Below are 19,502 nucleotides of genomic sequence, written 5' to 3'. Positions count from 1 at the left end.
GGGGGGCTACACCCCAAAAGTCCCGATTCGGCTCCAATTTATGGATTTTGAGTTGTAGACATTTTTAGCTTCTTTAGACCCTCTTACAACTATTTCATCGCATTAGAACCCCCTAAAGCCTTATTTCTTCCCATACCGGGCATGTTTGCCACCCCCATTTCCTCATAAAGTCAAATCTTTTATTTTTCTTTCGTGGGTGGTTGGCGGGTGCTCTGGTGTGGTTTGCTCCTTCTTTCCTACCAAACGTCTATTGTCCTGAACTCCCCTCTTTCTTTTTTTGTGTTTGTTACTCTCATGTAACACTTTTAATCTTCAGCACTTATGTGACCTTATTGTGTTGCAAGTGCCGTAAAACTCTTACTAAAACTATACTATTTTTCTTTATCGACCGTTTTCTCAAAACGCGGTTTTTGTATATATACTTTTTTGAATAACTCCACCATTTTTCATCGAGTCATCATGAAATTTCCTCAAAATGAAGAGAAGATGTAATACTAAAAATGTATCCGTTTAATTTTTGGTATATGGAATAGGTTTTTGTTGGTGATGTCTGGAGTGTGGATTTTTAATAAATTTTTTTTTGGTAAGTGTTTTACGGCGCTTGCAGCTGTATAAGGTCATATGAGCGTGCGGGACACACCAGACATTTTCAATTGGTAGGAAATTTTGAATTCTGCGTGGGTGACGGCCGAAGCCTAATTTATCGATTTTGGACCCCCAAGGGATCTTTAAAGTGCGTAACTTATCCATGGGTCCTCCTAGATTTTTCCTTTAAAACACTTACCAATACCATAAAACTAAAACAAATCAAGCATCTCTGCCGGCTTATGACAAAAAAAAATTGTTTTTGCATAATTAGGTCAAGTTGAGAAACCCCCTTTCATGACGCATCTTTCTATCTTGGTTTTATTGTTGTGAAATTAAAATTAAGGAAGTTTTGGGCTTTTGAAGATATGCATTGTGACCTAATTAGATATATCAATATTGTTGTCAGAAGAGAAATTTTGATCAATTATTACTCCATAACAATTTACTGTATGCCTCAGCAAATCTAACAAAAGTTACACTGGCCAATGAGTGTTGATATAAAATAATTATATCGACCAAACACACCCAAAAAGTTAGTTTTTATTCTTCTCTTATAAAATTTCATTTTTGGCATATGTTGTTCTGTCATAAGACAGCAGATCTACTGTATCTCCCACAGGCTCGGAGCCCACATAGCCTTCTACCTTCATTTACTGGAGACAGGGCAAGACACGCGTGGCCATCCGGTGCTCCCGCGACTTTTGCAGTGGAAAAAGGTAAGTTGTAGGCAGTTGGCGAAAGTGAGTCCTTCAGGGTTCCTATGGGTCTCAGAAAACTGTAAAACTCTTGGAATTTTGGGAAGTTGGCAAAATTCTTGGAAAAGTCTTTGAAAAACAATTTTTTAACAAGATCTAATATTCCCTCGAAGTTTAGAAGGCCTCAACTTTACGCAATCTGAAGTCCACCATATGACTTTTTTTGCTTGCTGAACGAAAAATTTTCTTCCAAATTGACATGTTCTCTGTATTTGAAAAATGAAATCTGGTCTTGAAAACTCTCGGGAAAGTCTTGGGAAATAAAATCTCCTGCTCAGTATGGACCCTGGTCCTTGCTGGTTCAGTGTGGAAGGCTTCTAGCGGACAGGGTCCTACTTTTTTTTATTTCCCTGTTTTGTTTCTATCTGTCTTATTTTTTTCCGTACGGTAACACAAAATGGCCATAATCATTAGTGTGGTTTTTTAACAGCACCCAACACTTGATCCTTACCCTACAGCCCCGGAACCCTTTTTGTCGAACTGTGTAAGCCAAGATGCAGGCCTTCTGTACACTGCACATCACTAACTTAGAATTACAGTATTCTATTTGACATTTTGGGCCATTTTGAGTTACTAAAACCATGAGGTCAGAAACCAAATGCTTTATCAAAATCGTAAGATTGTGCGGAGTCGTTATCAAGATATTCAAAGAATTGCATTTTGTGAAACTCAAAATTTTGTACGTCAGATTTCTCAAAACTAGATACTGAGCAGATGAAACTTTGTAATTGTTTTGGTGGTTAGCGGGTACTCTGGTGTGGTTTGCTTCTTCTTTCCTATCGAACATCTATCATCCTTATCCCCCCTTCCTCTTTTTTATGTTTGTTACTCTCTTGTAACACCTCTAATCTTCTTGCACTCATATGACCTTATGCAGTTGTGAGTGCCGTAAAACCTCTACTGAAACTATACAATCGAACGATTGCCAAATAAACAACAGTGACATCAAGTTGATAAAATTTGCAGATGATTCAACTATAATTGGGCTAATTCAGGCTGACCATAATGAAACCGATTACCGGAATTTTGTACTTAATTTTTCTGAATGGTGTGAAAATCATAAGCTGCTTTTAAATGTGAAAAAAACAAAAGAACTTGTCGTTGATTTTAGAATAAAGAAACTGCCCCTGCAGCCACTCAAAATGAAATGTGAAAACATCGAGCAAGTGTCAGACTATAAGTATTTGGGTGTTACAATAGACATCAAACTCAACTGGCGTGTCCACACTTCTCTCCTGCATAAAAAAGTGAACAAAAGACTATTTTTTCTAAGAAAGCTAAAGTATTTTAAAGTTGATAAAACATTGATGTCCATGTTCTACCATTCAACCATAGAAAGTATGATCAATTTTTGTATAACAGCATGGGCCGGGAACACAAGACAACAAGATAAAGAAAAATTAAATCGACTAATACGGAAAGCATGTAAAATTTCAACATCTTCATTCCCCTACTTGGATGATTGTACATAACAGCTTGCACTAAGAAAATTAATTCCATCTTTTTAGACAACAAACATCCCTTGTTCCCTCAAATAAAAACATCAGTCAGAAGTAAAAGGCCCATGCTTCTGATGTGTAACAAAGAAAGATACAGAAGGTCTTTTTTACCATCATCTATCAAAATGCTTCCATCTTAACCATCTTGTTTAGTGTACTTACGACCTTAGAGCATGCATCAAAATAACATTGAGTGTGTATCTAGCTTACGATTATTATTGCTTATATTGCTGCTCATTTATATTATGCATGTGATTGTAAGCCCACTTGTGTGTGTACGTGTGTGTGCGCGTGTGTGTGTACTCGTGGTGGAACACCAAACCAATGTGCCAGGATCTGGACAATAAAGATGTATCTTATCTTATCTTATCTTAATTGTAGGGTAGGGACATAACCGAAATGGTTTATTATATTGGCAATCATGGGGGTCGTAAGGCATGCATCGAACAGGATTTTATAGCTTTGCATTAATATAAATGAGCAAAATTTGACTCGAAAACAAATGAAAAATGTAATCATGTAATTTTTTAAGGGGACTGCAAAATTGATATTAATATTGTAATCTTCTCTTCATTTTCTGCTTTACAGGGTGAGAAAAACATTTTGTCGCTTTTAAGCACACAATTTGGCTACCCCGAAAAATGTGCTGTTTTGAGAAAATCGAAGGCAAAGTTTTTGCGCCCTTGTCCAGTTTCTTTAAAAGACAAGACTTTTCTCTTCAACCAAACTTCTCCTTTAGGTAGGGCAATGCCCATTTTTGGTGTAGGTAAAGATTTCTGGAAACCCCCGAAATCTGGGTTAGACCATCTCTAGAATTACTAACTAGGTGGTTTGTGGGTGCCCTGGTATTGTTTACTCCTTCCCTTTCAAACAATTATCATCTTTATCTCTCCTTCTTCTTTTTTATGTTTGTTACTCTCTTGTAACACCTCTAATCTTCAGCACTTAAATGACCTAATTGTGTTGCAAGGGCCGTAAAGCGCTTACTCAAACAAAACGAGCAGCTCATTTATCTGGCGGCAGTGACAATGCGTATGTGAGTGTAGAGGAGTATGCATGTGTGCATTCGGCTGTATGTCAGAGTTGTGTATGGAAACTATGCTGGGCTGTTGTAGTACAATTCTGTGTTTTCTTCTTTGTCCTGTACAGCTGAGTGGGTGGTTGGCGGGTGCTCTGGTGTGATTTGCATCTTCTTTCCTATCAAACATCTACCGTCTTTATCTCCCCTCCTTTTTTTGTGTTTGTTACTCTTTTGTAACACCTAATCTTCAGCACTTATTATATGACCTTATTGTGTTGCCAGTGCCGTAAAAACACTTATTAAAACTAAACTATCCAGCTGGCCAAGGTGTACGAGAGTTTCCCCCCAGACTGGTTGGTGGACAGTGAGGAGGAGGGCCCAGGAGATGCCGAAGACACCCGCGGCGTGACAGCCACTGGAGATCCACACAGGTGAGTGGTCCCCCCCCCCCCCCCCTCCCTGCGCAAAATCAGGTTGACTGACCCTTTCCCGTGATGCATGACGTCCCTGAGGGCATGCTGTGTGGGGGATCAGTTGGTGGTAGCAACTGCCAGCACAGGCCGGTAGTGCTAGAGTGGTGGTCAGCTTGTCTGTGGTGACTTGTTATTTGCAGTGCTTTTTTTAAAAAGCGCAGTGCAAAGGTCAGCTTTTGAAATGGAGGGCTGGGTTCAGAAACTGTTGTTCCTGGTGCTTTTAACTTGTTATGGCAGTGGCAGGAGTTTCATTCTTCCAATATCAGGGGTGGGGGGGGGGGGGGGTAGGAAGCCTGGGCTGGGTTTAGAGATATTGGTTGTCCAGAGCCTTTTACAAATGACTCAGTGCAGAGTGCTTTGTGATCCTACTGACAGGATTTTAGCAGTACAACTCCTAAAGAATGTAAACTGTGCGTGGCGCACCAGCAGGGGAATTTTAGTTGCGGCTGGGGGTTCCCCGCCAAGCGCCTTATCACGCCGGGTTCCTGGGGGTCATCCCTCTGTCGCCGCTCTGGCTGGGCTGACTTCATTTTTTTGTACTCTTCAACCTAAAGTTTAGGTGTATCCTTGTATTAATGGTAATAATCATTTAATGCACCCAGGGCACGCATTTCTGCTCTTGAGACTCAAAAAAGAATGGACATTGTAACTTGTCCGGTTATTTCGTTAGACGTGCTGAATTGTAAAAAATTTTGGACAAGTGTGAGTGAAAAATAATTTATATAAAATAAGTGGCTCAACAAAAACTGTCGAACCTTTGGAACATGAACGACATAACATTGATGGAGATACTCAAAAAAAGATCGTATCTGCGCAGACAAATAATAGAAAGCTAATTTTTTAAACTTTATCCATCTGGCACACAATTCACTAAGAAGTAGTTCCTCCCTTTTCAACTATATGTGTCTAATACAATCTTGAATATTCACTTTTTTCTCGAAAGTTTATTGAAATTACCCTGTATTCTCTCTATAAAGAAGTACAAATCGATTTTAATGCCAGAATACCTATATATACAGCGCAATACATGAACAGTGTTAGGCTCCAGAAATTCATAACTTTTCTTAAAACGCTAAGTCTAGGTTTTGTAAGTTGACTGAACAACAGGGATAACTTCTCGTAACTGGGATTTCAGAATAATTTCCAGCTTTCCAGTGACACTGAATCAGCACCAGACTTTTCCAGATTTTATTTTCGTTTCTATGACCATTTGCAATAACTGACAACGTTCTGATTTCATTCATAAGTGTCAGCGCATATTTCCGACACAAAAACTGAGAATGAATGTGTTAGCTGTCATTGTTTTTTTTTCCTATTGAAGAAGTCCATATCTACCCATGTTTTGTGTTGCTGTTTTTTGTTTTTTGGGTTGTATGCAGGCTGCCACAGACACAACATAATTCATGAACAAACACAAGAGTACCTTGTCCTTTCTCTTGAGTATTTAATGGTAAAACAAGAGCTTCAAATTAAAAAATTAAGTGGTTCGGAAGTTTTAGGCGCCCGAAGTTACGAACTTTCTCAAATATGATATATATATATATATATATATTATATATTTGAGAAAATATGTATGTGTGTGTATTTGATTTTCAAGAAGATATATATGTGTGTGTGTATTTGATTTTCAAGAAGATATATGTGTGTGTGTGTATTTGATTGTCAGTTCCAGGGTGAGGGTGGATGCTGACTCTGGGGATAGTGAGGAGGAGAGAGATGATGACATCATGGAGGAAGATGAGACTGCAGAGCTACAGAACCGTCCCGTGACATATGAGGTATGGTGTATGTGTTTGTGCGTGTTTGATAATATGATGAATCACAGGATTAGGTTGAGGTGTGTGCATGTGTTTGATAATATGATGAATCACAGGATTAGGTTGAGGTGTGTGCGTGTTTGATAATGTGTGGCACGACTCAGTGGAGTCGGGCACTCGTCAAATTTTGGGCATGGAGTTAGTGATATCATAAATATACAACATATACATTTGTTGGCCTAATATACCTGTCTTGCTTTTCGAGAGAAATGGCTATCTTAGGCAGGACTGATCAAAATGAAGAAAGCAAAATATTCCCTCTTGAGATCCCAACCGGAGGCGGTTGCAGGCTTAGGACTATTGTAAAGCCCGTTAATGTTACCCGGTGGTCAGTTTGGTTAAACAGTAGGACTCTTGTCTTTGCAATGTTCTGGTTAATGATTGGTTCAGGCCAACAGTAACAACAGTGAATGGATTATGACGGCTCGTCCACAGGCTGGTAGGTAATAAAGCAATGCATCGGGCGAGGAGAGATTTGCATGGTCATCTACGACATGGTTTTTGGGTTGTTGGTTTATAAAATGCCATGGCTACTGCCGCATTGGACAGGTTATCGTTTTACATAGTGCCATTATATTGGGGAAAAAAATGCAAGGGATATGGAGAGTGTCTGTTTGCACATGTGGCCTTAGAGGCAGGTTTGACTGTATGTATTACACAATGTAACTCGGATTCAATGAAGTCGTCGGGCCTGGCCTTCAATTTTTATTGAATTCAAGTGTTCGTTATAGTAAATATGAGATTTTTGTGTAGATAATTGCATGCATCGAGCAAATAATGTATAATGTATTCAACTTTCTGTATGAAAAGTTGTTTGGTTTCAAGTGAGAAGTGCTTTAGTTTCTTTGATACTGAAGAAATGATGGAAAATTCCAGGAAAATGCACGAAACTTTACCAACCACACATTGTGCAAAAGGGCAGATTCGTTCCAATGCACGCCTGTGTCATCTCTGTGTCATCTCTGTGTCATCTCTGTGTCATCTCTGTGTCATCTCTGTGTCATCTATCATCTCTGACTTTTAACTTACTGTTTACAGGACAGATTATGTTGCTGTGTAGAGCCTAGCATACGGCAACGTTTGATTCAACAGTCCAGCACGCAATTCATTAAGTAGATCGATGTCAAGATTAGTTTATATTATAATATATTGATGAGTAGCTGGGGAAAAAAAATTACGCGTTTATATCTCTACTGACGTTCCACGCCGGGAGCGCTTGTCTCCCCCCCCCCCCCCCCCCCAAAAGAATTTAAAAAACCAAACACACGCACACACGTGTGCTCGCCACCCGTCTGACCCCAACACTCGCTAAGACATATGCGCCTCCTAACAACATGTGTGTTGGTATAAAAGGAGGCCACTGGTTTGTCACAATAATGCAGTTCACCCGGCAAGCGACTTCATTGAATCCAAGTTATTTTTATTGATTTTTAGGAATTAAAAAAAACCTGGGGAATCCAACTCCTTTCGTTGAAACCGAGTTTCCGTCGAATCTGAGTTCTTTAAAACCGAGTTCCGCTGTATAGCATTACAAAGAAGTAATGATTGTGGCATCTATAAGCTAGTGGTTTAGCAGTTGACCAAAAGTTCCTCGGTTTGAACCCCGTCAGGTGCCAGACTTTGCGTCATTGGAAAAGGCAATTTAGGCCTTCAGGAGTTTTTGCCTCACTTTACCCAAGTTGAAATAGATACCTTGCTATAGACAATGAAAGGTCTTGTCAGGTTGTTTGAGCTTTTTATCGGCTGCTTGCACTATATGCTTCCTGGGAAGCTGAGAATGTTTCTGAGTGTTCAAGGGTCTACTGGGGTAATACTGCAGATAGTAAAGCGCATAGAACTTGCTGTTGAGTGGTGATATGCGCCATACAACTGATATATAGATTATATAAAGAATCTTTACATGAGTTATGGTGGTAGATCATGATTTATCCTACGAGTGAAATTGCCAAGTTATAATCACATTTCAATGAGTGATTACAACAGGCAGTTTCACAGGTTTACCACCAGAATAAATGTAATACATTTTTTATACCGTGCTGATATCAGCTGACGAAATAGATCTGATATCAACAAAGTTCAAATGATCGGTCTAGTGGTCAAGTGGCTCCACTCAAGTCTCACGTGAAAACAAAATCTTCATGCCCATCAAAGTCAGACTGAGGATTAGAGAAAAAAATCTGGATTCTTCCTCCTATTTTTAGCCACACCAATTACTTTATTGCATACTCTAACATTTTGTCTCCATCCATGAAATAAACCCCAAACAAAACAATGACGATGTTAATACAGGCAAAGCAAGCAGAAATTTCAAAATTGAAAAGATGACAGATTTAAAAAAAAAATTACGGTTAGCGTTTTATGGCACTCGCAACTGCATAAGGTCATATTGTTATGAGAGCGAGGCAATAGATTAAGAAACTGCATTTATATTCTGTGGTGTCATTAGAATAGATATGACTTTGACTTTGATATTAAACTTTGCAGCCTATACAAACCAAAGGCTTGGGGTCATCTGCTAACATAGACTTGTTCTTTGTATTTATAGTACATCACAGCACCTTTTGTATCATTCTTCGTTACACAACAGAAGCAAAGGTTTTTCACGTCTTATTTGAGGGGACAAAAAATGTATATGATTTAACCTAATAGTGTTCTTCTTCTTCTTCTTGATTGCATCACACTTGAAGTCAGGTGTCTATCATATACTTGACCTTCCTGCTCAGATATTCTATCGGCCGGTACAGCTTCTCCTGCAGCATCATTTGAGTTGGCCATGTTTCCTGTCTCATGGCTCTGTGTGTCCTGCGCTTCTGAAAGATGTGTTCCACAGTTTCTTTTGAAAATGTTGTTTTGCAACATTGTAAAAAGACCTACCATCAAATAGTCGAGTTGCTCATTTCAACCCGTTATTTTGTCAAATTATTATGAATTTTGCCGAACAGAAGAGCAAAGCATTTCCCTTGTCCCAGATTAATTAGTTCAATGTTTTTTTGGGTTTTTTTCTTTTTCAGATCGAGAAGAACAAAGCTAAAAAGAAGACAGCTCCCAACAACCCTCGTGTCAAACACAGAGAGAAGTTTCGCAAAGCGAAGATACGCCGGAGAGGAAAGGTGAGTTGTTGTCATGGTCTGACCGTCAGTGCCGCTATTTTTAGCTCATTAGTTAAGGGCAAAACCCCTGCCCTCCTTTCTGTGGACTTAACATGGTGCAGGAACCCCCCCCCCCAAAAAAAAAAAAAACCAACCCCAAAGAAGAGATGCCAGTATCCCTCCATTTGTCAGTTGTACACATTCTGTGTGTTCATTGTTGGTCGTGCAGGAACACTGGGTCCGACTTGATATCCCTGTTATAACTGAATTGTATTACAGACAGGGATCAAGTGAGCACATATGCACTGTGACTTGTAACTAAAAGAAAAGGACCTTTAATCAGTTCCAAATACTGTTGTAACAGAAAGTGAATGTAAAGAAAACAGAATGCACGGTAATATCTAAAAAAGCAGCAAATCCTATTTGTAATCTTTAGAACAGCCTATAATAATATCTGATGCTAAATGTTCCACAGAAATAAAACAGAATTGCAATGGCCAAGGCTGGTTTCAGTAAAATAAGCCCAATCCTGAAAAATAGAAACATCTCAACACCTACCTAAATGAAAGTTCTGAAATGCTATGTATGGTCAACCGTTCTATCTATAAATATTGCTGTGAATGCTAGACAATCACTGAAGACAATGAAAATAAAATAGAAGTAATAGAAATGTGGTTTCTTATGAGACTGCTGAGAATATCGTGGAAGGAAAAGAAATCAAATGAGGTAGTACTTGATGAAGCCCACATGGGACGCTCACTGTTAAAAACAATCAGGAATAGACAAGTGTAGTTTTTGGGACACCTGAATAGACATAAAGGTTTTGAACATCTAGCTCTCGCTGGAAAAATTGAAGGCAAACGAGGCAGGGGAAGGCCCAGAGCAACCTACTTAGTAGAGAACCTAAACAGATGGGTAACGGGGAAAGATCAGGGTAATGTAGCTTTTTTGATTATGAGCATCCGAGCAGAAGAATGAATGGAGAACCATGGTCGCTGATGTCTGCCGCTGATCTGGCACTTGATGACGACGATGATGATGATGACTGCTACTAATGATTAACAAATGATTGTTTTTATTACATCCACTGGCGATGCTCCTTTCTTTTTCAGTGATATTTTTTCCCCCCTCATCTTACTCTTTTTCTAGCATCTTAGCGTCACGGAGGTTGACTAGACATTGTTTGAGATGCATGAGTAATTATTAATATAAATAGCAACTGCATTTGTATAAAATAGCGCATATGCTCTTCAGCATGCAATAGTGACCACAGTTGGGAAAAGGAACGTACATGATAGATCTGCGGTAGATCAAGCACCCTCAGCCTGTGCCTACTTTCCTTTCAGTCATTTATTCCCTTGACAAGTGTTGCCACTCCATGGGGAGACAATGCAACAATATGGTGCCAGACCAAGATACTGTTCTTTCACTGATAGGAAAATATGCATCAACAATAAAGTGCATCCAGCTTTCCCCCACCTCCCTCCCTCCCTCCCTCTTTCCCCTGCCCACAAGGCATAAAATGTGCACGCGATCAACTTGGGCCTACTGCAAGTCACACAGTTGCAACTCTCATGGGCTGTTGTTTTGCTTCATTTGATAATTTTTCCCCTGCTTTTTTGTCCGTTTGTTTCACAATTCTGTCAGTTTTTGGACCACTGGTGTAACGGAGTATGTCGGTCTGAATGTCTGCTTTTAAGAAAAGAATTTCTTAACTCTTTATTATATTATGAGATTAGACTCCACGATTTATTGTAAGCTTTGAGTTTGAAAGTTTGCAGGGTAACTTTTAGACGAGTTCTTCATAACAGTTGTAACATTTCATATCTTGTTTCTAGAGTAAAAAAAAAATTTGTATATAAATAGATGCATGTACGCACTACTGTCTGTAACTGAGTACAAACGCCATTTGATACCACTGGTAGGTCCAACTTCTTTCTTTTCTCTCTGTTGTTTCTGTCCGTCTATCTTACTTTTTCCCAACTCTATAAATGACCTTTATTGCGTTGATGTGCTTCTCTTTACTCAAAACAAAAACCATTTGAGATCGGTATAAGGCGTCTCTGCTTTGAACAGTATTTCACAGAAGACAGGTCTTTCTAGCCCCTGCCCCCTCTTAGCAGATTTCATCCAGAATCATGGAGCCCTTGACTCTTAGTTGCAGTCTGAAGCCTTGGTTACACGCAGAGAAATAAATCGTATCAGATTCATCATAATACAGTGGAAACCGTGTTATAACAGGCCCGGTAATAAGAGGGATCCGGTAATAACAGGGATTTTTTAAATCCCCGATTTTTCCTACTCTTTGTCTGTATTAAAAGTTATCGGCTATAACAGGGCCCCATCGAAGCCCAACCGGTTATTGCAGGGACAAAGGCTCGTTAACAATGGGTAAAGAGTAAGAGAGAGAGAGAGAGTAACGCAGTGATGGAGCATGCCCATGCAAGCCATGCCACTGCAAGCACAGGTAACGTGTGAAACGAGAGAGGGCTGCGGTGTGCTGCAGACCTCAATGTAGCCCGAAACCTAGCAACACGCACGCGTAATGTGTCTACTGTCACCTACGAAGTCAAGCGCAAGAGAAAATGTTTTTCAATTGACAAAAAAACCCCCCCGAAATAATATAGGCTGTTGACAAAAAGCAAGCTCCACTGGCAGAGATTTGTCGTAAGTTCGACATTCCACAAGGGTCGATTCACACCATTATCAAGGATAGAGAGAAGATAGTGGCAGCATACTCTATATGGAAAATTTGCTCTGGATCGAAAGAAGATGAGACTACCCGATGCAGATGCTGTGGACCAAGCTCTTCTGGTGTGGTTTTAAGGAGGCAAGGACAAAGTTGGTGCCAAAATCCCTGTTCGTGGGTACTTGTGGCAAAGGAAACTACCAATGAATAAGTACAGCAGGATTAGTCCACAAATGCTTACTTTCCTTGCATTTCTGATTTAACAGGGATCGGATATAACAGGGCATTTTCTCTACTCCCACCGTCCCTGTTATATCAGGTTTCCACTGTATACAAGAACTGTTCGTTTGTCTAACTGCATCTTCTGTTTACACATTTTCCGATTTATTGTTCTCTTCTCTTTCGGTTGAGGAGATTCCTCTCAGCGACAACCATTCGCTTGCACTCTATGGGACATGCTGTTGCTTAACAAAAGAAAAAGTAAAGGCTTAACTGCACAGAAGACTGACTTTTAAAGAGAAATATATTCACTCAACTGTTGCTCTGAGATTTTTTAGGTTATTTTTTATAATCATGAAGACTTTAATACAAGTTCTTTGTAAGCCTTCTCAGTAATTAATCATTGGAATCTAAAGAGAAGAACAGTGTCTTATGGTCAAGTCGCCGCACTGTGCACTCTACAGTGACTGAAAAACAAAGTTTGCTCGCGTTTCAGTATCACAATATATTTCTGGTGAGCTACTTTGCTTGATTTTGATACGCTGTTTGCGAAAATGAAATCAGTTCTTAGCTGCGATGATTATTCTAAAAATTTTGCACTTAAATCCCACGTGGCAGCAAACTTCAAGAGAATTTTGTGTCCCCCCCATCCAAGTTTTCTGACTTGGATCACATAATGATGCTTTATTTTTTATTGGGTCTCCACTCTATCGTCTAACCATCCAATTTCTGTACAATTTTGCAGTTACAGGTAATGATTTATTAATAGATTGTCCGAGTTTTGTACAGTTCATCGTTATAGTGTAACCCCACTTCAACTTCAAGATGACATCAACTGTTGTGCAGTTCAGACGTCAGCAGCAAAATATTCCGGTGTAGAATCTAAAGACATTTGTGAGGCATCCTGGTGAAATGAGGCGCTTGTCAAAATAATGAAATGGAAGAAACAGGCGTTTTTCCACCAGTTTGGCAATCTTCATGTAATTTTTGTTTTTGTGCCCAACATCTTTTGTCTATATAAAAACACATTTCCATGTGAATTTTACTGAAAACGTTGATTAATGGCACAAAATGTGTCAATTTTCAGTTTTCAAGGACTCTCAAAGTAGTGAGCTTATCAACTTTTAGTGACCATTTTCTCATTAATTTTGTTTCTGAAACCAGGCGACCCCCACCTCCTTCAAATGCAAATGTATGAAGCATCGTGGTGAAATCAGGCCCTCGTCAAATTGACTAAATCAAAGAAATCGGCTTATTTTTGGCCGATGGGCAATTTTTTTCTAATTTTCTTTTTTTGGCTCAACACATTTTATGTCCATTTAAAAACAAATCTTTGTGTGGTTTCGACTGAAAAACATTGATTAAAGGCACAAAAATTGTAAATTTGCAAGGACTCTCAGGCTACGGAAGTTACCAAACTTTGGCGGCCATTTTCTAGCTAATTTTATTTTTGAAATCAGGTGACCCTGACCTCCTTTAATCGCAAATATTTTGATTCCTGATAGATGGATATTTTTTCCACCAAAAGGAAAGCAAAAAATGAACAGGTTTTAGGATGATATCAATAACATGCCCCAAAATTGACAAGCGCTTGATTCCACCATGTCGTGGCACATATCTGGACTTGTATTTAAGATAGAAGCAGAGCAAATGAATAAGCTTTCAGGCTGTACCAATAGCTGTTCCACGTACCCAAACATTGACATGTCCTGTGCCTGATTCCTCCGCATTGTGACACATTTACAGTGGAAACCATAAAACAGGCCCGGTAATAACAGGGTTGCGGTAATAACGGATTTTTAAAAATCCCCGTTTATTCCTACTCTTGGTCTCTATTAAAAAGTATCTGCAATAACAGGGCGTCATCGGAGCCCAACCGGTTATAGCAGGGACAAACGCTCGTTATGAGGAAAAAGTAAGAGAGAGAGAGAGTAACGCAGTGATGGAACAAGCCCACGCAAGCCACGCCACTGCCAGCACACGCAGCGGGTGAAGCAACGAGAGAGGGCTGTAGTGTGCTGCAGACTTCGATCTAGCCCTTAGCCTAGCTACACGCACGCGTAATGTGTCATGTGCAGGCCTGCCACATGGCCAAAACACCTGTCCGTGTGTGAACGTGTGGCAAGGGAAACTACCCATGGATAAATACAGCTGGATTAGTCCACAAATGCTTACTTCCCTTGCATTTCTGATTTAACTCAAACTGTACTTTTTCTCTGGTCCCACCATCCCTTTTATATAAGGTTTCCACTGTGTTAGGACTCAGAGAAAGTTTCCTCTACTGAATGCAGGTCATTGGGCTCATTTTCTCTTTCCTCGGCAGATTCGTGACTACAAGCCGGAGCTGGTGAAGTACAGGGGAGAGGCATCTGGGATACGCTCAGGGATTGTGCGCAGTATGCGACTGAAGTGACCTTAACGCAAGGGACCTTTGGCTCTTGCGGGGATGTGTGACGGAGAAGTGCGAGTGTGTGGATGTTTCTATCTGCAGTGATACTGCTACTTTTGTGTGCGAACTACAAATAATAAAAGCATGGTTTGATTGCCTGACAAACACACTCAACTGCGTAGTTTCCTCTCTTTGTCCAGAAATTTGAATGAGAAAAAATTTTCATCCCACTGAGAGTCTGAGAGCATTCAGAAGAATACATAATTTGGATTTGCATATTTTGGGTTTAGACATTGATTTTCTCTCCATCTCTGCCAGGTCGGCTATTTTTCCCTCAACCAGGAAGCCTTTCTGCTTCTTTTGCGTGTTGCGTGGCCTAGTGGTTAGGCTCTCAGACTCGCAGCCATAAGGTCGTGGGTTCGAATCCCGTCAAGGACCCGACATTGTATCCTTGGGAAAGGCACTTTAGACAAATTTCCCTCACTTCACCCAGGTGAGAATGAGTTCCCAGCTATAGACAGTGAAAGATCTTGTCAGTTTGGTAGAGTTTAAGCACTTAATCAGCTGCATGCACTGTATGCTTCCCGGGAAGCTGAGAATGTTTCTGAGTGTTCTATGGGCTGCTGGGGTAATAATATTGTATAAAGCGCACAGAGCTTGCTGTAGAGCAGGCTTAAACGCTATACAAATGCTATTTATTATTATTATTACAACTTCACCTTTACCTAACTTTGTAGAATGCGGGGCGGGCAAGCTGTTGCAAAATCTGTCCCCGCAGAATTCGTCACCCGAATCGCGTACTATCGTAAGCGACACATCACCCGAAATTGAGACTAACATTACTAACAAGAATCTCACTATTAATTTACGTGATTGCTGCGTTGAATTAAAAATGTTCATGACCATTACATGTAAACTTTCTTTCTTTCTCTCTCTCTCTCTCTCTCTCTCTCTCTCTCTCTCTCTCTCTCTCTCTCTCCAGAGCAATACCACTGACTGAAGTGTCTTTAGGCCATTCCCAAAGGGGGGATATTAACATGTTCTTACGCACAATAGAATTGTAAATGGGCTGACTTATCAATGTCATGCTCATACTGTGCCGAAACAACATAATATGGGAACTGCTGCTTTTTCTTTCCTCATCATTTTTCCCCCTACTTCTTTTGTATGTTTGTCACACTCTTGTGACCCGCTATTTCCGGGGTGCCTTGGTTGTCGAAGCAGACTTTGTGCTGTTGAGGCTAGAGAGGTGAGCAGAGTAAGCCTGATTCCCCATTTGGACTTCTCTGTTGACATCCATGCCCTTGGTGCTCATATGACCTTATGCAGTTGCGAGCGCCGTAAAAACCTTACTAAAACTTTAAATAACTCTCTCTCTCTCTCTCTCTCTCTCTCTCCCTCCCTCTGTCTCCGCCTGTGCCGCACCCATCTCTCCCCCTCTCTCTTTCTCTCTCTCTCTCTGTCTCTCTCTCTCTCTCTCTCTCTCTCTCTCTTTCTCTCTCTCTCTCTCTCTCTTTCGTAAACTTACAAAATCATAAACTTGCTCCCAGTCTATGTTTTTGTTTTTCAGATTGACAGATTTAACCTCTTTTCAATGTATTGATTAATCCATTTGTGAAAGTCGGGCACTAGTAAATACTGGTAAAATGCCCCTCCATGCTTTTTTTCTTTCAAAATAAAATAACGTAACTGCATACGAAAACTCTCTCTCTTCTCTCTCTTTTTCCCTTTCCCTCAGCCTCTGTCTCCCCCGTCTCTCCCTCACATCTCCTCTCCCCCACCTCTCTCTCTCTTTCTTTCTCTCTCTCTCTCTCTCTCTCTCTCTCTCTCTCTCTCTCTCTCTCTCTCTCTCTCTCTCTCTCTCTCTCTCTCTCTCTCTCCCTTTCCCTCTGTCTCCGCCTCCTCTCCCCCGTCTATCTCTCCATTCCCCCCCCCTCTCTCTTTCCCTTTCCCTCTGTCTGTGCCCCCCCCCCCCCCTCTCTCTCTTTCTTTCTCCCTCTCTCGCAAAATTGCAAAGTGACGCGCATAAATTATATTAAACTTACTCCCGGTCTATGGCGGTGTTTGGCCAATTCCACCTATTTTCAAAGTTGCAAGGCTGTTCATATTACTGATTCATCCATTTGTGAATCTCACGCACCTAGTAAATACTGATAAAAGGCCTCACCAAGCTTTTTTCTTTCAAAATAAAATAACGTAACTGTAACTTTATAGTTTGTTTTGTTTTTTAAGAACTCGAAAGTGTCATATTGTGTAGCGTGAGGGACTGTACCGCTACATACTTTGCATTCACATACTAACGTAAGTGACAAAAATGGTCATTTTTTCGCAAAAAAAGCTATTAAATTGATTTTCTGAAGCAGTGACAGAAAATATGGCATAAAGTCCAAATACTATACAACCCAAAAAACCAAAAACATATTATGTTCCGTTAATTAAAAACAGGATGTGGAAAATTGCTTAAAACCGCCGTTGCTCGAAACCCCATTTTTGTCGGTTACGATAGTAGGCTACGTGATTCAGGCGACGAATTATGCTAATTTAGATAGCCAAATTTAATCAAGACAAATGCAAAATTATGCTAGTTACCGTAACGCCATTCTCAACATGTTTTGCACCTTTTCAACAAGAATTTTCACGTTTTATGTGCAGAAAAATTGAACACAGAACTTATCAGTATCACCAGTTATTTTTTGTGTTTTTGGAAAGAAAACACCTCCCTTTAATCACATGGAGTGACGTTAAATAATTTTGTATTGTGAAAAAATGAAAACAGAAAATGTTTAAAAAACGCGGGGAATCCAAAATTATGCAAATGTTGTAGAATTACGCTTAAAAACGCGGCCGCACAATCGCATATTCCGACGGGGACAGCGAAATGTGTAATCTCTGTTTCTCTGTTGGAGAGGAAGTGTGCTGACATACATGGTGACAATACCTGTCCTCCTGGTTTTATGCACCCCGAATAATTTCGCAAAATTAGATCAGTTTTTGCATAATTTCTGATTATGTTCCTTCATCATTCTTTGTTAAAATTAACAGAATGGCATAATTTCATATTTTTCGGCTCAGTTTGCATAATTTCAGAATTTTTCTTGCACAAAACGACAGGGACAGTCAGCAATACCTGGTACGCGCCTTCACGTGACCGTAGACTCGCTGCGCGCAGCAGAAGTAGCGGGCTGTCTAGATCTAGCTAAGATTAGGGCTGGGCGGCTAGGTTCCCGATTAGTGAAAGTTAGGAATCGTTGGAATCGACTCCGAACCCAGTTACTTACTTTCTAACGATGTGATTTCTCCCGGTGGTTACCTGATTGGCTCCGAACATCTTCAGGATTTATGATAACGTTGATTTCGGAACACTACGAAGCATCAACTTTTTTTTTTCATAAATAAATTCTTTAAAAAAAGAAGAAAATTTTAATAATTACAGTAACTGGTAACCGTTGGTTATATGTAAAAAGGAGTCGGAACTTCTCTTCCGCAGCATTAATCGTAGGAATCGGTTCCGGAATTGATTCCTCGCCCAGCTCTAGCTAAGATATCTACCTCTGAATACTTCTGTGATATAATGCATATATATATATGTCATTGGCCTAGACTGTTACCCCTGGCTTAGTATAACTATAACTTATAGAGAGGTCATTGGCCTTCACACACACTACTTTGCCGTCTCAATGATTACTTCGGTAAACCAAATTTATGGTGATGTTTAAAAAATTATATCTACCTTCCGCAGACGCTATTTAAAAGTACAAACTGCTTACGGTATATTATCTGTGCATTTTCAATTCGAGACCGGAAAATTTGTTTGCCAAGTGCACTGTTTGCTATGTGAATGCTAAACAAACCAGTAAAGAAAAGATAAGTATAGATTACTACATGTACAGTGGGAAAATATTTTGTTATGAACATTTTGACAAGTAGAGTGAATGAACAATTCTCGAGTGGGCTACTTGCAGACTTATCACAAGGCTAGCATCAGCGTTTGTTTCCATTTTTTTGTCCAAAAGTTGCCTTTAATTTTCAAGCTTTCAACTCTATCTGAAGACGTATATATGACAATATGTTGATAGAGGTAACTGAATGTTAAGTACCGGAATTTCTTGTGCTCTGTTTTAAGCATCCAAAATATCATTTGTAGCCACGCACAGTGTAAAACGTGAAAAAGAAACGTTTCACAACAGAATGAAATCAAAATTAGAACAGCACATTAACAACCACAAACATGAACAAATAATAAGGGCGTGTGTCCACCTATCTGAAGATTGGCTATTTTAACCCTAAACGTGTGTATTTAAAGAAAATGGAAAAGTACAGGATATTAGCATATTTATTATGGAGCCACTCACAAGGGGCCTGCCAGTGTCAGTATTCGGTTTTGGTGGAGACACGCTCTAACTCTAACATAGCACATTTATTAATTTTAAAAAAAAAGTGTTTTACGGCGCTCACAACTGCATAAGTTCATATGAGCGCGCTGGACACACATAATATTTTCAATTCGTAGGAAATATATTTTAAAAAAATTGCCGGGTGGCGGCCCAAGCCTACTCTTATCGATTTTAGACCACCAAGGGATCTTTAACGTGCCCAACTTGCACACGGGCCCTCCGAGATTTTTCGCCCTTGCCCGAAAAGGCTAGGTGTAGATCTTTCCTACCAGAAGATCAGGGGTGTCGCTGAAAGACAGTAGTAAGAAGGAGCCAAGGAGTAGCCGTAGAAAGGCTACAGAAAGAGTTAGAAGCCCAGAGAATGTGGCAAAGGAGGTGAGGGAGAGGGGGCAGAAAGTGGAGACGAATGCAGACGACAGAACTTTGCTAGAGAGCATGAAAGGATGTGAAAGGAGGCAATTTTAGAGAAGAAAATGTTTCGGTCTCTACCTGGATTAGAACCCGGGTCCTTTGAATGAGAGCCGACACCTTAACCTCTAGGCCACGAGAGCCCCCATAACACACACACA

At 40.1% G+C, this 19,502-nt stretch overlaps 1 protein-coding gene across 2 annotated transcripts in view; it reads left to right on the top strand.

Moving 5' to 3' along the window:
- The window catches only part of LOC101856331 (something about silencing protein 10), a gene marked incomplete in the record, with an annotated part of 39,192 nt that extends 24,479 nt beyond the window's left edge, over positions 1-14,713 (top strand). For both annotated transcript variants that reach the window (XM_005094846.3, XM_005094845.3), the window contains 5 exon segments: positions 1,208-1,304; positions 4,182-4,294; positions 6,003-6,114; positions 9,165-9,263; positions 14,474-14,713. In XM_005094846.3, the coding sequence (XP_005094903.2) occupies positions 1,208-1,304; positions 4,182-4,294; positions 6,003-6,114; positions 9,165-9,263; positions 14,474-14,563 (511 nt within the window).
- Between the last annotated feature and the right edge of the window lie 4,789 nt (positions 14,714-19,502).

Source organism: Aplysia californica, unplaced genomic scaffold, assembly GCF_000002075.1.
Source record: "Aplysia californica isolate F4 #8 unplaced genomic scaffold, AplCal3.0 scaffold00090, whole genome shotgun sequence".
Taxonomy (NCBI): Eukaryota; Metazoa; Mollusca; class Gastropoda; order Aplysiida; family Aplysiidae; genus Aplysia; species Aplysia californica.
Note: the sequence above shows the minus strand (reverse complement) of the source record. Positions and strands in the feature narration are given on the sequence as shown.